Source organism: Cnephaeus nilssonii (assembly GCF_951640355.1).
Source record: "Cnephaeus nilssonii genome assembly, chromosome: 18".
NCBI lineage: Eukaryota > Metazoa > Chordata > Mammalia > Chiroptera > Vespertilionidae > Cnephaeus > Cnephaeus nilssonii.
Window position 1 is genome coordinate 54,618,438 of NC_137089.1, and position 22,341 is coordinate 54,640,778.

The window sequence follows — 22,341 nt, forward strand, 5'->3', positions numbered from 1 at the left end:
CTGGGCTGAGAGAACTCACCCTCCCTGGGGAGCCATCCTCACTTCCTTCCTTTTAGGCCAGTTTGCAAGTTAAAGGTCAAAGGGCAAAGACATAGACCAGGACTTTTTTACATCAGACAACGTTTACGTTATTGTGAACGACAGTCAACAGGTCAGCAATCAAGTCCAAGGCACACTGTCCACCGTCACAAAGCTCATCCCCGGAGGCTGGCTTTCCCGAACCCCGTGCCGGAGTCCAGGGGCGTCCCTCTGACCTTCTCCGATGCAGCCCCGCCGGCGGCTCTGAGGGTCAGCAAGAGGCCTGCCAGGCCGCCTTTCCAAGCAAAGGCATGAGCCTGCTCCGCTCGCGGGAATGGCGCTACGGTGGTTAGGACACATGATACTCAGCAGTGAGAGGCTTTGGGGGCCTGGCTCCTTTGGTGGCCATCGCTAGTGCGTGGCGCAGGCCGCCGGAGGCCACAGGAGCCCTGGGAGAACTGCGGCGCCATGCAGGACGTCCTCACCCCCGAGTCGGCATGGCAACGCCTTCCCGGGGCCCCACACACTGCACTGCGCGTCCCCCGCAAACTCCAGGCAGCGGATTTTACAACAGAAACTCCCGATGTCTGACCAAAGGGAGAAAAGACGTGGGCTGTTAGCATCAGCTGTTCAAATAAAGTTTCACTCTTACAAGATACATAATAAAATACCTTTTTATTTGCCAGGAAACCTTTTGGCCAGTCACATGGTCTGCGCCTGCCATGAATGCATGTCCATGGTACTGTAAGTCACTTAAAAATTACATGGGGTTTAGAACATCTGCTTTGAACAGCTGACCTTCCAGAACCTGCCGTCACCGGAGCCTAGTTGATGATTCATCAACGAGCAAGCAAGCAGCCGCGCGGGGAGCTGGCCCAGCGGTTCCCCAAGCTCGCGCTCCGCACTGACCGGCCAGTGCACGGCTGTCCCTGCCACCGCCTCAGGCACACGCTGCTTCCACTTCGCTGGAATGATCTTCCTGACAGACCGGGGGGCCCGGGGCCACGGCCTAAAACAGCTTGGGAGGTCCCACAAGGACGAAGGCGAGGTGGCTGGAGGGTCTGGGACACTCCCCACAATCCCAGCCCTGTCTGAGTGGGGCTCTGAGCACGAGGGGACGGGCAAGGGCCTGCGAGACGGGGTGGGGGGAAGGGTGTCGTTAAGGCTGTTACTATATTGCGGAGATTCTGGCTGGAAATGGCCGTCCGGCCCTCTTGGCCGCTGCCCGACAGGCTGGCGCGGGCGCCGAGGGTCGGAGCGCTCTTCTTTGGAGACAAAGCTGTTCTGGTCTCATGCTCTCCTGCAAGTTCAGTTCAACCTCTTACAGATTTCTTGGTTGCAAAGCAAAAATGCGTGAGTTTTCTGATTTGCTTTTCTCCCCCAGGAATGGGCTCAGACTGCGGAAGGGCATCCTGTTCGCACGTGTAGGAAGACTCTCCCCGGTTTCCGTCCTGAAGATGTGCCGGCACCAGCGTGCAGAGGAAAGGCCTAGAAGGAAGAACAAAGAAAGACAAAGACGCGGGCGCAGGGGCCTGCATCGGGGACCGTCCCCGAGACCGAATTCCACCCGCGCAGGACCAGCAGCCTGTGGTGCAAGGTCAGCCCCGGCCAGCCGCACCGCCCGCTCTGAGCGAGGAGCCACATCACAGCCGTGTCTGGAATCTGCAGTGACCGCAGGGACAGGCCGTCACACCCACTCCTGCATGGAGCGCTTGCAGTACAGTATGTGGCGCGGCGTCCCTTTGCGCTTGAACTGGAGCACGGTGTAGGCCAGCACCAGCAGGCACAGTGCCAAGATGCAGGGGATGACGATGGCCACGGCCCGCACTGTGCCCGCCGTGTTGTCCAGCTTGATGACAATGTCCACGTCGTCGGGCGGGCTGTGTCCTTCTGTGTGTCTGTCTGTGGGTCCGTCACAGCCCATAAAGTCCTTCAGGATGGATCTGGGGTATCCGGGCTCCACCTTGAGTATCTGGTTGTTGAATTTCCAATACTCCTTTCCTTTGTAGAAATATGTGAAGCCTGGGTGGGGAGGAAACAGCACACAGAGGAAACACTTACTTGTGGAAGCGGATGAGTGTAGACAATCAAACAGACTAAGCCCTGGCCGGGTGGCTCAGTCGTTAGAGCGTCGTCCCCATTCGCCAAGGTTGTGGTTCGATCCCCAGTCAGGGCACATACAAGAACCAGCCACTGAATGCATGAACAGAGCAATGAGCCGTGTGCCCAGGACCGTGTGCCCAGGCCCGTGTGCCCAGGACTGTGAGCTCGGAGCTGGAGGCTCAGCCCGGGAGCAGGGCTCGCTGCCAAGGGTGTAGAGAGACCAGACCAAGCACCTCTACCCCGTTCACACGTCTGCCCTGGAGGGAGGCTCACAGGACCGAGGGCACAGGGCACCCACATGACCACATCCATCTTCATGGAAGAGGCGGCCAGCCTGATAACCTGAAGCTCTGTCTGCCTCAGGCTGAGGCTGGGCAGGACCCCTGATGAGCGGCTCCTCCAGGAAACCCCTCAGGGGACTCCTCACCATCTGAGCCTCCCAGACAATAGGCTGCCTTTCCTCATTTGAACCAGAAATATTAACAAACCATAGGCATCGCTAGTGCTTGGTGACAGACTTCATTTTTGGCTCTAGGCCCCCCACTGCGTCTCCTGTTTTTGCCCTCACTATATAACTTTCTTAGCCACTTCGCCTCTGTTAAATTCATGTCACTTAACTGTATTTTACAGAACTTCCAAAGCCATTATTAATCCTTTTAGAGTAAAGAAATGTGGAGTATGGGTAGATCTACAATTCTATCTTTAATAACTAACATATATTTCATGGGGAGGAGGTGGCATGGGGAGCCCTGGGGTCTGGCCGTGCATGTGGCTATGTTCCAGACCATGAGGGTGCGAAGATAGCCTTTCCCAGCGGGTGGCAATGCGACTGCAGATACGTGTGTCTCAGAGGACGGGCCTCTGAATTTCTGTTGGTTTTGTTGGCTCACATCCGGTGTTTCTTCCTGTCCACAGCACCTTCATTCAAGTTTCTTTGTGACTATCTTTCTTGGATTTAATTCGTGTTTTTATTTTTAAGAATAGTTTATTGATTTTTTTTTTTAAAGAGAGAGGAAGGAAGAACAGAGAAACATCAATGTGAGAGAGTAATATCCATCAGCTGCCTCCTGCGTGGTCCCCTACTGGGGATGAGCCTGAAACCTGGGCATGAGCCCAGATGGGGAATCCAACCAGCAACTTCTCCGTGTATGGGATGACGCCCAACCAACTGAGCCACACCGGCCAGGGCTGCATTTAATTCTTGCTTTGAGATAAAATTCAAGAGGCCAAGAGAAATGTTTTAATGTCATAATTACTTAAAAACGATACTCGGGGAGCTGTGTGTTTTGAACAGTATGCCTACTTTGACTTAATGCTCATTAATGGCGTTTATTTTTCCTCTGTTATTGAGCACTTACTATGGAAGCAGTCTGTGCTAAAAAACTAGAAAAATGACACCTTTAACCCTTATAACTACTCTGTCAAGAGGAACTAATTACCTGTACTTTCCAGGCAAAGATATGAGGCTCAGAGATAAAGTTCAGGCCTCCCACGTCCTGAACACGAATGCTCTTTCTAAGACCGGGGCCCTTGGCAGAGCGCCTGACTCTGAACAAATGCGCCTCGGCTAAACAGCACAGGCTGTGACCGACAGCACCCTGAGACAGACAAGCGGACTGAACACTCTGGACATCGCTCAGAAGATCAGGCCCGGCCACCGCTGCTGCGGGCCCTCCGCTGAGGAAGTCACTCTGTTCGATGCCGATGCCAGAGAGCGAGCGTGCTGCTGCCTCCGTGGTGATGGGGCGTTTCTCCATCAGGACAACTCGCCAGTGAAAGCACGTGTGTCAATCCAGATGTGTCTGCCGGAGCTGCTCTTCGATGACACTAGGACCCCAACGCAACCACTCAGCAAGCGGATGCAGCAGCGGGGCGGGCCTGCGAGGACCGGACCCAGGACGATGGTGCTTGAATGACAGCCTTGGTCTAGAATTCCACGGACCCTCCACACGGGCTTCTGATAAACTGGAAGCCAACAGCTTCCAATTACTAGGAGCCACTGGGTATCCTATGGAAATTCACAAGTTTCCGTTTTCATGTTTATCCGATCTGCAGGCCAATTTTACGTAACACACTCCAAACACAGAAGCCGAGCTGTAGTTTACTGAAGACATGTGTTAGGGATAAGAAGTCCAGTCGGTAGCAGTTAGAGGGGAAAATGTACTTGAGAAGCAGCCCAAAGTCTTCGTAACAGAAATCTGTCACACCTCAAGTTCACCTCAGTCAATAATTCAGGAGTTTTTCCGTTTGTGAAATGTCAGTTGGTTGAGAAAATGTTTATGTACTCATTTTTCCTTTTGAGGGTGGATTTGAGGTAATCTGCTTACTTACTAAGAGTAGCTACTTCAGAAGAATTTCACCTAAATTGTCACGTTTGGGAAATTCACAGGCTAGACGTGGCTGCGATTGGCCACATGCACGCAGCACTGTTAAAAGCAGCATCTTGCAGTAACCTTAGCAGCCCACTTCCGAGAGCCCTGGCCAGGGTGGTGCAGTGCGCTGGAGTGTCGTTCTGCACCTCAAAAGCCTGTGGGCCCCCCGCCCTGTCAGGGAGCACAGCCAGGCCTCTACAGAGGCAGCCATGGGTGCTGCTCTCACACTGAAGTTTCTCTCTCTCTTTCCCTTCCATTCTCTCTACAATCAATAAAAACATGTTCTCAGGCCAGGAATTAAAAAACAAAACACTGCACTGTCTAAGGAGAGGACGTGGAGTAGCCAGGAAGTGGGGCTTTACAGCAGTCAACGAGGGCACAACTTGAAGGGGGTACACAGAGTGGTTACTCCAATTCTCTAGGAGCAAAGTCTCCCGGGATGGCGAGTGCGGCGTAGGATCGGTCAACACTGCAGCACTAAGCATGCACGGTGCCGGGGTGCAGACTTATCCAGGGGTCACTCCGTAAGGTACATCCCTGAATGTCAACTGTGATTAAAACAATGGAAAGTGGAGAAAACTCGCTGTTGCTTACACCCTGTGGAACGCGAGGGCCCAGTCCTCCCGCTCCGCTCTATGTGAGCCCAGTGCCGTTTGGATTGCTGCCGTTATTTCTGGGGCGGAGAGCGAGGAGGAAAATAAGCAAACTGCTCCATAAGACAGTTACAGGCGGAACAGGAGGCGATGGCTAAGGTCACATCCTGACAGCCTGGCGTGTTCAGGGCCACACAGCGAGCACGGGCCCCACACTGGCCGCATCGTGAGGCTGCGATGGAGGGAAAGAGGGCCAACTTTTCCTCCTCCCTGGAGACCGTGATCCGAGCACCTTCTTGAGGCTGATGTTCCGGTTTCGTCTCACCGCTTCTATGATCGTGACAAGTCACTTCAGCCAGCTGCGATGCTGTCCTCACTTACGCGCCACAAATGAGGGAAAGGTGTTTGTGTTGGACAGTTAATGAGAAAATGAATCCATAAGCACCATCGATGTTTGGAGGCAGGCACTCAGCAAGTGGTGTCAAGCGGTCCTATTTCTTTGGTCAAGGTGCAGAATTAATGTCAGGATGTATGACAGGATGGCATAGTCCACTTTAATGCAAAAAACAGCCTTCAAAAATATATGGCTGAATTTTAAGGGCTTTAAAGTAATTATCATTAGGAGAGAATTCCAAGGGAGAAAGGCTACATGGGAGGGAGGGGGGAGACAAAAGCTCGGAACGGTATCATCTCTGGTTTCAGGGCTAACAAGTGCCATCCGCGTGGGCTGGCTTACAGGGAGGCACTTGGGGTCTGAGTGTAAATGCAAACATGTTGACTGCATCATCTGAGCTGCTCTTTCATACAAACACAATGGAAGCAACGTTTAAGCTAAGAAGCCACAGCATGAGACTGAGCAGAGAATGAGAACGGAGTCGGCTGTGGGAGATGAGACTGAGAGCTCCCCGATGCGGATATTGCCGCTGACAGCACCAGGGTTCAGACAGGGCTCCCTGCCCCCCGGAGTGCGGCTCTAGGGTGACGGCACGCACATCTATGGACCGGTCACCGGGGGACCGCCTTGCAGAGGTGATATGGGCATGGGCACTGAGTGCAAGGATCAGGCCTCAAAAGAGGGTATTCCCGGAGGGTTTCCCTAGAGATGAAAAGCGAGCTGTTGAGCGATGCCACGGGGCGGATCGGGCCGGTCCAGGAGACAGGTGTGCTGAGGGTGCACCTGCAGTTTTCGCTCATTTGTAAGCAGTGATTTTCCCAACACGCCTGTGTCTGTCAGTATTTTAGTTATTCTTTGCTGAGTGAAAACATTAATTCCGGAATATAAGGGAGCGGTTTTTCTCCGTATGAAGTTGGCTTAGGGGGGAAGGCAGCTCTGTTCTTGCAGGCGATGGGCATTTGTTCTGTGGGAAAGCACAGACTTTCCCTGGTATTCTGGGCCCACAGGGAACCATTCCCTCCTATTTCCTATGGTAAATCACGTGATGGGTGTTTCTTTCTGCTACTTTGGGGTGCTATTTCTTTCCCTCCCCTTGTTCCGGGACACTGTGTTTGACGTTATTTTGAATTATTATTGTTGCCGCTTAGTCCTAGTTAGTGTCCCTGGGTGAGGAGAGAAGTGCTCAGCGTGACATGCATCAGGGGGCGTGGACTGCCCGTGGCCTGGCTGGCTTCCCTCAGGACCGCTGAATCTCAAACCCTGAAGGAGCCCAGGGGCGGGGCCAGTCTGGCCGCTGCGCATTGGTAATCGATCAGGCCTGGCGTCTGAGCAGTGCCCTGGTCTGCTGAGGATCTCAGCTAACGACACACGTGGAAGTAACACCCTCAACGTGCCCTGTGCTTCAGCCACTTACACCTGCCTTCTCCGTGACCAGCTCCTGCCCACGGGTGTGTTATTATCTTCACATGGACTTTAATAGAAAAATCAGTGTCTCTACTTCAAAGGTATCCACACCCCCTTTTAAAACAGAACTTTCCTTTTTCTTGTATAAACTAAAATAAGTTAAGGTTAAGAAAATATCTGGAGCAGAACGTGAAACGTAACTCGAGGAAGGGACGTTCACACACATGGTGATGCGATGCAGCTTCCTAGTGACGGCGCCAGCGATGGCTGAGCGCACCCGCGGGGCCTGCTGCCCGGTGCCTACCGCTCTCCTTGTGCACGAAGGCTCCCTGCGGAGAGTCGGGGATGCCCTTCCAGACGGTGATGGGCTTGGGGTAGCCGGGGTCCATGGTCTTCATTTCTTCACTGTACCTCCAGTACCTGCAACGACGAGAAACAACACGCAAGGTCGGGGAGAAGGTGGCGTGCGCAGCGGACAGCCACCCCTCGCTGCCTGCCCCCCCCCCCCCTGCCCCCGGACCCTGCAGCGATTTCAGAGCTGACTTAAACCCTGGGAAGACAGCGAGACCAAAGCACAAATTCTGTTTCCTCCCCTGTGTCTGTGAAAACTGGGTATGTTATTGTGTATTCAGTCAGCATGCTACAGTTAATAAAAATTACATTTCAATTCAAAAGGGTAGCATCAACCTATGCATTTTTAAAAAATCTTCCTTAGACAGCAGAACATTGTTTTGGGAAATGATCTCAAGCAGAATCTTGGTCCACTTATTCCTTCAGCAAAGCTGAGCGCCCGCTGCGTGCCTGGCAGTGTTGTGGGTGCTGGAGACACAGGTGGGGGGAGGGACAGCGTCCTCGTGCGATGCCGGCAGGTGCAAGGAGCTAGTGAGGCGCTAAAGCAGAGGACGTTATCCAGGAACGCGGGTCAGCCCCTCCCAGTGCCTGGACAGACAGGGCTGTGACCGGCTGACGCCTGAGCAGGGGGAAGTGAGCAGCGGCAGGGGCTGCTTTGGGGGAAGGCATTCCAGGTGGCATCGGGAGCTGCGGTAAGTCCCGTGGCAGGAACAAGCCTGGTGCCCAGTGCCCAGCAGCCACGATGCAGGTAGCAGAGGGGGCTGAGGTTGGCGTGTGGGCCAGCATCCACGATCAGACAGACCCTCCAGCCCAGCCAAGCCGGGGCCCTGCAGGGAGGCGGAGCCACAGGTCAGCAGAGGAGCGCTGGCTGGGCTTCCTTGTCACAGGGACCGGCTGCTGCGGGCCTCACAGCTGGAGGAGCCGCCGCCGCAGCGCAGGGCGAGGCCGTCAGGCGGCCCAGCGGCCAGCTGCGCGCCGGGGCTGTTGGTAGCTGGGGGGACGGAGTACGGTTTCCTGCAGCCCCGGACTAACTGGTGGATGGAATGCGCGTGTGAGGGAAGGCGAGGGCAGCTCAGGGGTTTGGGGCCTGGCCATCGGGAGGGAGAGCAGGGCCCTGCAGGGCCATCGGGCGGGGCTCTGGGGGAGGGGCGGAGGCCCTGAGTCTGGCCCTGGTGTCTGAGTTCAGGGCCTGGTGCACATCAGGGAGCAGTTCTGCGAGTCCTCAGGGTGGACGGACAGGAAAACAGAGAGGCAAAGTGGGGACTTCCCGACGCCCAGCGCCTCACAGAACTGCAGCGTCAGAGGGGCGGACGGGCCCCCAACCCCTATGTTCTCAGCCTCACAAGCTGATGCCTGGGATGTTCTAAGGATCAACAGTAAACTCGCCTATTTCAGGGCAGACAGAATGTTCTAGGCATGACCTGGTGATCACAGCACGCCCCTCAGATGGATCCACTGTTCCTGTGCGAGAGGAGGTGCTGGGAGGAGGACACCAACAGGCCGGTTGCAGCCAGGCCTGGCTGGTTGTAAAGTCCTCCCTTTCCCCTACATGCAATGAATGTTCCCCCAATTCACCTGACAACCATTTCTAAACACCTCTGACCTTCGGCTAAAGCTAGTGTTTGACCAACAGGCTTGGGAAATCACACACTTCGTGCATGAACTTGGAGCTAACTGTTTTGGCTAAAACCATGAAAAAAATATTTTCTGGTCTTTTCTGGATATTTCCTGGGCCCGGATGGTGGTGGTGGGTCCTTTGTCCACAGGCTGGGGCTCCTGGGGGAGGGTTCTGCTGTGATTCCTACCAGCCTCCGCAGGCGAGGGGCACCTTGGCCCTTCAGAGGGGCCGGAGGGAAGGTGGCTCCAGGAAGGGCCCCGGGACAGGGCAGGCCGCGTGTCCCGCAGGTGACAGGTGTGTCCCAGGTTCTCACCACAAGAAAAAATGAACGTGCTTTTCTGTTTGGTGCTAGTGTAATCCACAATAATAGAAACAAACCGGACCTATATTTTTACTGCCTTCTTTGGAAACATCTTGAGTTTCTCCAAGGTTAAGCTTAGCGTGAAGTATGGCCATTGAGCCTTGGACATAGTGGTGAGGAGATGCTGAGCGGTGAGCTGGGGACACAGCATCCGAGAGCTGAATCTATGAGGATCAGCGTGTGTCCGAGGGTCCAGCTGTAGCTCAGGATGGACCGGGCAGGCAGGGACCTGTGGACGAGTTCCCGCAGCACGTGGGACCGAGGAGCGGGAGGCCTCCCTCTGAACGCGGAGCGGCTCAGAGCCTCCCTTTCGGCTCCTCTCTCTCTGTGGTTAGGAGCAGTCACGAGATCCCTGCTTGCAACACGATTACATGTCCAGGATCTCGAGCCTGTTCCTCTGCCCAGTTTTTATGCAGAAAGATGCCAATGGGAGGTAGAAATAAGTAAAGACAAATACATTCTCAATTTCTCAATATTTTTCCCTCAAAAAATATATAAAATATGTAAAATGTTAAAACTGGTAATATTGTAAATATGCACCATCAGGAAGAAAGCTTTTGCTAAAAAGAACTTTGGATCCAAGGGAAGTAAAACGATAAGAAAACACACTGCCAGGGGAGGCAAGGTGGCTCGGCCTCCACAGCTCCCGGCCGGAAAGGCCACAGAGAAGAGAAACAGACACATGCCGTACGTTTAAGTTCACAAATACGTCTCCTTTGGTAGAGGAAGACTGATGTCGCCTGTTATTGTAAAATATGTTAAAAACATTTCAATTCCAGATTTCAATAATTGATCTCCTCACACCAGCTCTTTCACCCACAGGACATGCCTGCGGTAGGCTAGAGGCGCCGGCCTCGCTAGCCACTGAGCGCCTCCCTCGGCGAGTGTGTACTGACCTGTTCCCCTTGAAGAAATAGGTTTTCCCAACGTCCTCCCACCAAATGGCCGAGTCAATGCCGTGAGGGGGGATCCCGCTCCCGAGGGTGACCAGGTCGTGAGGGTAGCCTGGCTGCAGCGTCGTGTCCTTGAACACCCAGTACTTGTTACCTGTGGGAAGTAAGCGCAGACGCACAACACGCTGATTCGGGGTCAGAAATCAGAGCACCCCGCTGGCAATGCATTCAAATGGGCCCGTGAAATCCACAGGCGGCTTCGCGGCGCTCACAGCTGGAACCCGGACATTATTTCTGAAACATCCCTGTTATTTCTGAAGGTGGATATGGAGAATAACTATTTAAGAACCCAATCAGCATGGTGGACTAATCTAAGAAACAAAGAAAGACCTACAACTTGCCACCATGCCACCGTTCTGAACCAAGGATCACGGACGCACTGTCTAGGGACCCAAGGCCCTGCTCGGTCCAAGGCTACGTTTCCCGCATTCTGCCGCCCTCAGACGCTGAGCACATTATAAGCGCTTCTCTGAGAAAACACTTCCTTGAGGCCAACGCCTTCCCTTCACGATCAGCATCCATAATCCCGCAGTCTTACCACCTCATCCGCCGTGTCTAGCGTCCCCCTCCCCCGGTGTGCGGGGCTCCTGAGGGGAGGAGAACAGGAACTGACCTTTGTTTAGAATGCGGAGCATGCAGAGTACTAGAGAGAAGGCAAACGGCGGTCCGTCTATTGCTGCTTTGGAATGATCTACAGACAACACAGTCTGCAGGCCCTGCCCCGGAGGCTGCCCACACTGCCGCTGCACTCCGCTCCCGGGACCCACCGTTGCCTTCCCTGCACGCTGCTAACACCCGCTGCCTGATCTGATCGCCAGCGCCTCCCAGGGCAGCCATTCTCCACCTCATCCCGTTTTTGTCCTGAGGTCTATTTGACACGGAACTTTATAATAGTGTCAGTGTACAGTGTAATGATTGCACATTTGTATAAACTGGGAAATGACCCCACAACAAGTCTAGTTACATTACAACTTTCTCTTTCTTGTGATGAGCACTCCTAACATCTGCTGTCAGAGCCCCTTCCAAGGGTGCAGCAGTGCCGGTAATGCAGTCACGTGCTGCCCGGCACCCAGGACGCACTGGCTTCTCACTGGCGGTTTGGACTCCTTGATCCACTTCACACAGTAGCCAATTCCCAACCCTCCTCCACGCTGGCAGCCACCAGCCTGCGCTCTGTGTCTATTACTTTTTCTCTGTTTTGGGTAGTAGATTGCACACATACTTGGAATAATACAGTGTTTGTTTTTCTCTCTCTGACTTATTTCACTGAGCATAACGCACTCTAGGACCATCAGTGTTGCTGCAAATGGTAAGATTTCATTCTTTTTTTTATAGTTGAGTGGCATTTACTTATCCATTTATCAATCATTGGACACTTAGTTTGCTTGTATGTACACCTTGGCTATCTATAATAAAAGTGTAATATGCTAATTAGACCAGACGTCCTTCCTTCTGGACAAAGCCACAGCGGGCAGGGGCTGCGGCAGAGGCGGCGGAGGCCCCTGGCCATGGTGGTGGGAGGGGGCTGGGGCCAAAGCCCGTGCACGAATTTTGTGCATCGGGCCTCTAGTTGTAAATAATGCCGCAATGAACATTGGGGGTGCATATGTCTTTTCACATTAGTGTTTCACAGTCTTTGGATAAATACCCAGAAGTGAACAGTGGGGTGTAAGGCAGTTCTATTTTAATTTTCTGAGGAACCTCCACATGTTTCCCATCACAGCTTCCACCAGGGAGCACGAGGTCCCTTGGGGTGAGAGCATGAGAAAAGAACACAGAAGCTCCATCGGCCTGCTGTCCAGGCATCGCAGGAGCTGCCAGGGTGTGAGAAAGGAGATGGTGACAGTTCCACCAGGAAATTCTTATCCTACATAATCCTATCTAATAAAGAGGTAATATGCAAATTAACCATCACTCCAACACACAATATGGCCGCCCCCATGTGGTCAAATTTGGCTGCCACAAGATGGGCGGCAGGGGAGGGCAGTTGTGGATGATCAGGCCAGCAGGGGAGGGCAGTTGGGAGAGACCAGGCCTGCAGAGGAGGACAGTTGTGGGCGATCAGGCCAGCAGGGGAGAGCAGTTATGGGCAATCGGGCTGGCAGGGGAGGGCAGTTAGGGGTGACCAGGCTGGCAAAGGAGGGAAGTTAGGGGTGACTGGGCCAGCAGTGGAAAGCAGTTGGGGTGAACAGGCCTGCAGGGGAGAGCAGTTGGGGGGGACCAGGCCTACAGGGGAGGGCAGTTGGGGGTGACCAAGCCTGCAGGGGAGGATAGTTAGGGGCAACCAGGCTGGCAGGAGAGGGCAGTTAGGGGTGACCAGGCTGGCAGGGGAGGGCAGTTAGGGGCAATCGGGCCAGCAGGGGAGGGCAGTTAGGGGTGACCAGGCCAGCAGGGGAGGGCAGTTAGGGGTGACCAGGCCAGCAGGGGAGGGCAGTTAGGGGTGATCAGGCCAGCAGGGGAGGGCAGTTTGGGGCAATCGGGCCGGCAGGGGAGCAGTTAGGCATTGATCAGGCTGGTAGGGGAGTGGTTAGGGGGTGATCAGGCTGGCAGGCAGAAGTGGTTAGGCGCAATCAGGCAGGCAGGCAGGTGAGCGGTTGGGAGCCAGCAGTCCTGGATTGTGAGAGGGATGTCCCAAATTGGAGAGGGTGCAGGTGCGCACGCGCGCGCGTGCGCGCGCGCGCACACACACACACACACACACGCGTGCACAAATTTCATGCACCGGGCCTCTAGTTATAGTATAAAACCCATTTTTTTTCTTAATGTGTTTTGCAAATACTTCCTTGGACTGTGGGTGTTTTCCATCTGTGCCGGGGGAAACAATCAGACTTCCACTACAGAAGATATCAATTCCCTTTTTTTTCCTGCTAGGAGCCAACCCGGAGGATTTTTTAAAAATTCACTTACATTCTCTTTTAAAAACAAAGCAAGGCAGAAAATCACCAGCAAGCATTTGTCAGGTGGCAAGATGAGATCCCAGCAGCTAATTATACACAAAATTAGGAAAATCAACACCTTGCCTGCATATTTGTGGCACAGAACTCAAGAAAACAACTCAATGATGATTACGAGTTACAGATTTAACTCTCCAGTCTTTACTAAGGACATACAGTTAGACAGTTCCTTCTGCATCTTAATGAGGAAAGGTTTTCACACTACAAAGTTGCAGTGACTTCATTTCTATAATTTAGGTTTTGAGTATTCGAGAGTATTCAACTATTTTCCTTTTTTAAACACAGGAGAGGTGGATTGTACCACCTTGCCACTGAACAGTCTGGTTCTCTAGGAAAACATCGCCTCCTTGGCAGGCGGAGGCATTTCCTGAATTCATAGGAGCTGCCATAGTCAGGAGCAAGTGGAACAAGCTGCTCCTAGGGACACTGTACTGGGCAGAAAGTAGAGGAAAAGGCCAGGTCTGATTAAAGACAGATAAGTTATAAATAATACAAACAGCCTTGCTTATTGTTTGGGGCTGGAGAGGACATTACAGATTATGTACTCTAGTAATTATTTAGTGAGATCCATCCACCCACCCATCCATCCACCATCTATCCACCCACCCACCCATCCATCCATCCATCCACCCACCCACCCGTCCATCCACTATCCATCCACCCACCCACTCATCCATCTATCCATCCATCCACCATCCATCCATCCATTCATCCATCATACATACATCCATTATCCATCCATCCACCCACCCACCCACCCACTCATCTATCAAGCCATCCATCCATCCATCCATCCATCCATCCATCCATCCACCCAGTCATCCATCTATCTATCCATCCATCCATCCATCCATCCATCCATCCATCCATCATCCATCCATCTACCCATCATCTATCCATCCACCATCCATCCATCCATTCATCCATCATCCATCCATCCATTATCCATCCACCCATCATCTATCCATCCATCCATCCATCCATCCATCCATCCACTCACCCATCTGGTATCTGTCCACTAAGAGCCTAGTACAGCCCGTCACTGAGGGAGCTGTGGACAAAATGATGGAAATACTCAAGGTGCTCACTCCAGTGCAGTTGAAGGACCGGCAGAGGGGCCAGACACTAAGCAAAGAATCCCACGAAGAATTTTTAAATTACATGCTTATTCCTACATGGAAAAGGGTCAAATGGGGTTTAAAAAATGTTTATCAAGGGGACAGACCATGGGAGCCGGCACAGGGTTAGGGACACTGCCGGCCGCCAGCAAGGAAGCAGGCTGAGTACCCCTCCTCCTGCTGCTGAGAAGACAAAGAGTGGGGGAGGGCCTCCCCATCATGGACACAGCATCCTGGATGCCAGGAGGGCAGAGCTTCTGGGCACTCATGAGCCAAACAGGCACCATGCAGGCACACATCCCAGCTGATGTTCCAACTGATCCCTAGAGAAGAATGCCAACTACGTTCCCAATGGAGAAACCGAGGCACAGGAAGCAAGTAACTCGGCCACTTCACAGGGCCAGTCAGCGTGTGAAACTGTGTCTGACTGCAGCTCCCTGTCCTTACAGCCGAGGCTGGACCCTGCATGTCCCCACAGCTGAGGCCAATCCCCATGTCCTCTCGGCTGAGGCCGGACCATCCCCCATTCCTTAAGGGAGAGTCTGCAAAGACAGAATAAATTGTAAGGACTCTTGCCTTTGCCTGGAAGTTCAGGCTCACTTAACCCCAGTGTCCCCAAAGGCCACATTTCGTTCCCCGCCCTCACTACACACGCTGGCCCTGAGGATACTGACTAGCTGCTGCTGCTGCTGCTGTTCAGAACTCTTATCTTGGTCTGTTTAAGCTCATTTCTGTCCTCTGGGTCCTGGCAACACAGCAGTCCCATCGGTTTGGACTTGGCTCCTGGGGTTGGCTCAGTCCAAGCTGCGCACAGCCCACGGCGGCTCGGCCAGGCTCTGCCCGGCCCCACAGACCTGAGTGTTATTGTTCTGAGCAGAGCAAGTGCTGGGGATGGCAGGCTAGTCCTCTGAGCTCACCCCTGCATGCAGGCCCTGAGCCGCTACACAAGCAACACCCGCCACTCAGGTCAACAGCAAAGAATACATCCCACAGGATAGAGTGAATCTTTTATGAGTGATTTCCTAGTTTATTGTAAAGTATCCTATATAATAAAGATGTAATATGCAAATAGACCATCACACCCTCACACAAGATGGCCACCCCCATGTGGTCGCAAGATGGCCACCACAAGATGGCTGGAAGGGGAGGGCAGTTAGGGGTGACCAGGCCAGCAGAGGAGGGCAGTTGGGGGGGGGGTGCCCAGGCCTGCAGGAGAGGGCAGTTGGGGACAACCAGGCTAGCAGGGGAGGGCAGTTGAGGGTGACTGGGCCAGCAGGGGAGCATTTAGGCATCGATCAGGCTGGCAGGGGAGTGGTTAGGGAGTGGTCAGGCTGGCAGGCAGGCGAGCAGTTAGGAGCCAGCAGTCCTGGATTGTGAGAGGGATATCTGACTGCCCGGTGGGATTAGACCTAGACGGGCAGTTGGACATCCCTCAAGGGGTCCCAGATTGGAGAGGGTGCAGGCTAGGCTGAGGGACACCCCCTCACCCTCAGTGCACAAATTTCATGCACTGGGCCTCTAGTTTAATATAAACTGACTACTAAATCAAGCAAAGTTTGAGAAGTGAAATAGATTTCACTGCATAAAACAGCAAGCGACCCAAAAAATCTTTTAAAAAGAAACCCAAACCCCTTATTTCATGAAGAAACCTGGTCATGCCTAACTGCCCTCCCCTGCCTGCCTGGTCACCCCTAACTGCCCTCCCCTGTAGGCCTGGTTCCCCCCAACTGCCCTCCCTTGCTGGCCTGGTCACCCCTAACTGCCCTCCCCTGCAGGACTGGTCCCCCCCCAACTGCCCATCTTGTGGTGGCCATCTTGTGACCACATGGGGGCGGCCATCTTGTGTGAGGGTGTGACGGTCAGTTTGTATATCACCTCTTTATTATATAGGATAGTTTGCAATAAACTAGGAGATTGCTCTGTCCTGTGGGATGTATTCTTTGCTGTTGACCTGAGTGGCGGGTGTTGCTTGTGTAGCGGCTTTTTGTTGGTTGGTTTGCTGTTGTTGTTGTTAATCCTCACTGGAGGGTGTTTCTTCCATTGTTTTTAAAGTAGGATTTTTTTCCTTTTAAATGTTTTTATTGATTTGAGAGAGAGAGGAAGGGAGATAGAAACATTGATGAGAGAGACATCAATTGGCTGCCTCCTGCACACCCTCCCCCCCAATCCTGGGGATTGAGCCCCAAAACTCGGCCCCTGCCCTGACTGGGAATCAAATTGGGGACCTCTTGGTGCATGGGTTGATGCTCAATCACTGAGCCACATGGGCTGGGCATTTTTCCATTTATTTTAGAGCGAGTGGGAGGGAGGGAGAGGGAGAGGGGAAGAGAGAGAAGCATGGATGTTACAGAGACACATCAGTTGGTTGCCTCCCACACGTGGGATTGAACCTGCAACCCAGGTACATACCCTTGACCAGAACTGAACCTGAGGCCCTTCTGCGTGCCGGTTGAACCACTGAACCACTGACCAGGGCAGAAAAAATGGCTTTTAAATCATTCATTCATTCATCCATTTTACTTTTTTTGGTGCTTTTAAGCAAAATCTAAAAAGCCTACAAATTTGACTTCTACATGGGATACCACATGGAAAAACATAAATGAAAGAATTAAAATTTCACTTCATTTGTGTTTCTAGGAATCATAAGTGGTTCCTCCCACCCAGCAGGATTGCCGGGTCACCTCTCTGAGGGTGACAGGGCCCTGGACCGTGACCCGCGTACAGCGGAGCAGGACGGGGCACGCCTCACCTTTGAAGAAGACGAAGTTGCCCTCATTGTTTTCGTACACCGCGTCGATCCCCGGAGGCAGGCCGCGCCAGAAGTAAGTGATCTGCATGGGGTACCCGTCCATGACCCTGTTGTTCCTCACCCGCCAGAACCACTGGTCCTGCAAGCCAAGCACAGGAGGCGTCAGCGTCAGCTGGGCCCGCCGGGCCAGCACCGAGGCCGCCGCCTCGAACACACCCAGAGCAGCAAGACACCTGCCCCACCACCCTGGGGGCTCCTGGGTGCCTCCCAGCACTGACCCACAGGGGCTCCAAAGGTAACGGTAGAAGCACTCATCCTGGCACCAAGGTTACACCCAGGGCCCCCCCGGGGGGAGGGATGCAGCCCAGGTCCTGCCAGGTGGAGGGAGCCAGCTTCTGAGTCGGAGGCAGGTAGGGGCGCTGAGCACCACTGGGGCGGGGATGCCGCCTGCCCCACCTGCACCCATCCTCCCTGAGGTGTCATGGAGTCCTCTGTCACCCTCCAATGCGTCCTGCTGGGGCCGATAAGCTACAAGGTCACGGAGACTGAACAAAGTGATCTTGAGGATCATGACAGCGGCCCCCAGTCTTGGTCACTGCCCGCCCGTCCACTTGCTCCCACAGTGCCCTGTAGAGGGGCCGTTTGCTGATGGCTTCTGGGCCGTGCAAACACGTGTCAGCGAGATGTGCTCCCATCTGCTTACTTTTCCTGTTGTTTCTCTTACCCAAGGAGACATATCAGAAAAAAATATGGTTACGAGAAATGTCTGAGAGTTTTATGGCTTTGAGTCTAACATTTATGTCTCTAGTGAACAATAAACTAACAAACAAAATAGAAACAGACTCATAGATACCGAGAACAGACTCACAGCTGGCAGAGGGGAGGGAGGCTGGGGGGCTGGATGAAAGGGTGAGGGGATTAAGCAGGAAAGAGGAGCAAAACTCATAGATGCAGACACAGTGTGGTCATGACCTGCCAGACGGAAAGGGGGTTGGGGAGGGGGAGCGGGTAAAGGGGGTGGTGAACACACAATACAATATGCAGAGGATGTATATCGAATTGTACACCTGGAAACTACGTAATCTTATTAACCAACTAGAGGCCCAGTGCATGAAATTCATGCATGGGTAGGGTCCCTAGTGGCTGCCGGCTGCCGGCCGGGGCGTCTCCCTTCCCCTGGCTGCCTACCGTCACTGCTGGCTGGGGGCCTCCCTTCTGCCGGCTGCCTGCTACCGCCACCTCCGTCCCCATCCCCTGGTGGAGCTCCTGGTTGAACTCCCAGTCGAGGAGACAATTTGCATATTAGGCTTTTATTATATAGGATGACACCCCAGTAAATTCAACAGAAAAGAAAAAGACCAATTCTGTAACTGTGTGTGGTGATGAATGTTAAAACAATAAAGTGGGGTCCCCGTTCAGCGATGGTCCTGATGGGAGACTGCGGAGTCCTTAGCTCACCTATCAAAAATTCCCATCCCTTTGTGTTTTATGTATATATTTTTATTGATTTCAGAGAGGAAGGGAGAGGAAGAAAGAGAAACATCAGCGATGAGAAAGAATCATTGATTGACTGCCTCCTGCACGCCCCCCACTGGGGACCGAGCCTGCAACCTGGGCCTGTGCCCTTGACCAGAATCGAATCTGGGACCCTTCAGTCCTCAAGCCAACGCCATATCCACTGAGCAATACCGGCCAGGGCCCATCCCTTTGTTTCTGACACAAAGAAAAATGTGTCATTTACAATAAAAACTAAGTCCCTGCTGGATAAAGTGTAGGCTCTTTGACTCGATGTACCCAGGGCAGTGTATCCAACTTAACTTTGTAAACATTGAATCCAAGTAGTCTCCTCGATCTTTTTCTATAAATTCATCATGTTTTATTTTCTTCACTGACCTGTTGTTCGCTGAATATTTGCTTATACTCCCTGCCTCGCAGGGGGCTGGAGCCCCCTGTGCCATTGGGACATACCCCTGGCAGCCCTGGCCGGCGCCGAGCCCCAGACAGAGAGCAAGAGCCGGCGAGGGACCGGGAGCCACGGCTCTGTGGCCGGGTGGAGGGCTGTTCCCACAGGAACCTTCCAGGCCGTGTGCCCCGAGCCCTGCCCTCTGCAGGACACCTCCCCTCAGTGACCGCCCTCTGCTCATCCTCCCCTCTCTTCCTCCATTTCCTTAAACACTCAGCACAGGCGTCCCCGCGGCCCGGACATTGCCGGGAAGCCCTGCCCTCTGGGTGACCTGCCGTTTGTCCCCAGGGCGTCCAGTGGTGTCCCGGGCCAACGCGCCATGACGGGGTCATGCTGTGGCTGGTGGACAGCGGAGTCTCACGTGACACAGGCAGAGGCAGAGGTTCAGTGACGCGATGGAGCACTGCTTTCAGCTTCCTCTGTGGTCATATTCGTTCCCCCAGATGTGCCCACGGGCTGAGGAAACGGGGCGAGAGCCGGGGGCAGTGAGCGGTGAGCACTGAGACACGGAGAAGCCGAGTCAGCACCCTCTGCGCCTGCAGCTCGGAGCGGCCGAGGCCGGAGCAGAGGCGGCCATGGGGAAGGGCAGGGACACACAGGGACGGGGCAACAAAGGCGGCGAGGGCCTGCGGGACCAGAGGTCCGCTCCTGACAGGAGGTGGGCTGGCCGAGAGCCCCAGCAGTTCCTCAGCAGGAGCTGGGGCTCCTGAGGGAGGGGTTCGGGTCAGGAGGCTGCTGCCACAACAGGGGTTACCAGGGCCTCAGGGTGTTGGGCGGGAAGCGACCACTAAAGGCATCACGGTGGAAATAAGCTTTTGTGGGATATAAGGGCACTTGTTCAAGTGAGACATTGACTTTCTCTCCCAATTTGGTCTCCAACTTTATTTCTGACATTAGTCAGCCAAAGCGACAGACTGCACCGCAGCTGACCTTCGGGAGGCACCGCGTCAGCGCGAGGTGAGGCTGGCCGTCGGGTCCGTGGCAGGGACCCACTCGAGAGACGGTGGCGTCTCTTGGGGACACGGGGGACAAATTCAAATCTACTGAAGGATGCCAAGCGCGGGTGAGCTCAGGTCCTCAGCACCCTAAAGAAATCTGTGCACGTGAAAGTGCCGGAAGTGGGGCGCTGTCTAGCCGAGGGGGTGCACAGGCAGTTTCTCCAGGGCATGTCAGCCCTGAGCTGGGAACAGCGTGGCCCAAAACTCGGGGACCGTGCCCAAGGCCCCCCGAGCACCGAGCTGTCAAGCCTCGAGGCGCTAAGGGACCGTGAAGCCTGCACCTGCTCCAGAGGCGCTTCGGCTCCCGCAGCTCATCCCAGACATTACCTGGGCACAAGCCCTCTTCCTCCGTGGGAACGCTGCCGCACAGGAGCTGCCCAATGTCATCGCAGCACTGCGTCAGCCAGTCCTTGTGACTGCAGTTTGGGAACTGAGTCCTTTGCAGCCTGAACTACGGCAGCCGGGGCCTGAGCAGGGACCAGGCCCCGCGGCTCGGCCACCTCCCGCCCTCCCAGCCTCCCAGTGCACAGAGCGATTATGCCCGACAGGCTTCAGTTTCCTTTTATAGCCACATTTTTGTTATTCTTTGCATTTTTTTTTACAAATGAAATGTGACACAAAGTTAAAAAAAAGTTAAGGAAACAATACAAAGAATTGTTGACACTTTGCAATTACCCCCATAGTGTCTCTCACAGCAGAAGAGACCTCTTTCCGGGCCTTTATGGCTGGGCAGGTTCAAATGCTCCATCCCCCCTCCCCCAGTCTAATTAGCATATTACCCTTTTATTAGTCACAGACTGCAATGTCCCAAGAACTTTTTTCTTTTATTTCTTTTTGCCACTGGACACAAAAGTCAAAACAGTGCAGCAGCGGCGAGCAGACGGGCCTGGTCTGGCTCTGAGTGCATCCTCGGCTTACGTGTCTGTGCCTGTGGCCTCGGGGCTCACCCGCACCCTCTTTCCTTTCAGCATGAAGTTGGGAAAGTCGGGGAGTTGACATGTTTCCAAATATGCTCACACCTAGAAAACGCCCAGGAGCACCCGTCCTCTTTGCTGGTATGTGAAAGGTCAGCGCAGAAAGCCATCAGATGAATTAGTGGGCGTTGCTCCCAAGCAGAGTCTCGCTCACAAAATGCCCTTCACACCTGAGCGCAGAACTTGCGGTGGCTCTATGCCTGCTCCCCAACGAGGCTACGGAACCCAGGAGCGTCCCGGAAAGTGCCTCCTTGAATACCGCCATGAAGGTCCTGCTGGGACCCCAGGGGCTTTCCGAATCTCGGTGATCTAGAACCGAGTCCGTTAACAACGACCCGCTTTCCAGCTCCCGAAGCTGGGCATCAGCCAGGCCTTGCCAATGAGTGACAAGGCCTGGGATTTAAAAGACAGTAACTGTCCTATTTCAGGCAGACAACTTCTTATTATTTGTACCTCACAAGATTCTGAAACACTAAGTAATGTTTTCCTGAAATAACGCCCCTGGGAAAAATAGCCAAAACGCTGCTTATTTACATCGCTGTACAGTATCTATTGCACAGGTCGACCGCTCGCATCCACAATTCTAAAATTCCGACAACTTGAAGTGGAAGTTGTTTCCTGAGTCTGGAACAAGCTTATTTGGAGAGAACCTGACCTGAAGGGACATGAGGGTTTTTAGAGACTTCCCCCTGTTATTGGGACTAGTTATACGTTTCAGTGAAGAAAGTTTAATGAGTTGATTAGGGGTTGTGTCCCTAGATCCAATGGGGGTTTGTGGGAGAAATGTTTAATACATTAAGTTATCAATAAAATAACTGAAAAAAAGCCATACGTGGCCACAGTGTATTAAAATGAAATCAGCATGTTGGTGTTATTTAAAATTCAAGTGTCATTTGAAATGGTATTTTGAACGAAATTGAACATTTATTTTCTGCTTTCTCGTTTCCTTAGAGGACCACTGTCTTTTGCTTTTTCCAAAATACACAACATAAATAGAACGAGTTCAACAAGAAGTCGAAGCTCCCGGTCCTTTGTCGGAGGCCATGGGTATACAACTGGCTGTGGACTGAGGTTCTGTCCACAGACAGCCCGGCCCAGTCAGGAGGACAGGCCCTCCCGCAGGCCCGGGGGCCGAGGGGCCAGCCCACACCGGCCCTCACCTGGCAGCCACGCCCCCTTCCTGCCGGTGCCACCTTCCTAGGGAGCCTGGGAGAGCAGTCTTACTTGTTAAATTTTCCAGCCAGACTTACCCATCATTGGAAACATAGAAACCATCATAACATGATGAACCCTAACTTAACCAGCACTGCGAGCGGCTGCCTTCACCACGCTCACCTGCGGCCATCTCACCGCGGTCTCTGAGACGAGCCCACGGCCCTGCAGTGAGGGTTCCAGCTCCTGAGGTGACACCTGGCAGC

The 22,341-nt window shown here is 53.6% G+C and overlaps 1 protein-coding gene across 1 annotated transcript in view; it reads right to left on the reverse strand.

The window, feature by feature from the left end:
• Nucleotides 1–705: 705 nt before the first annotated feature.
• MMP16 (matrix metallopeptidase 16) overlaps nt 706–22,341 on the reverse strand; it is a 165,413-nt gene continuing 143,777 nt past the window's right edge. Inside the window, exons 7-10 of the mRNA XM_079796376.1 lie at nt 16,989–17,127; nt 10,111–10,261; nt 7,189–7,304; nt 706–2,040 (exon numbers count right to left, since the gene is read on the reverse strand). Coding sequence (XP_079652502.1) covers nt 1,706–2,040; nt 7,189–7,304; nt 10,111–10,261; nt 16,989–17,127 — 741 coding nt within the window. The 3' untranslated portion in view covers nt 706–1,705. The remainder of the gene's footprint in view (nt 2,041–7,188; nt 7,305–10,110; nt 10,262–16,988; nt 17,128–22,341) is intronic.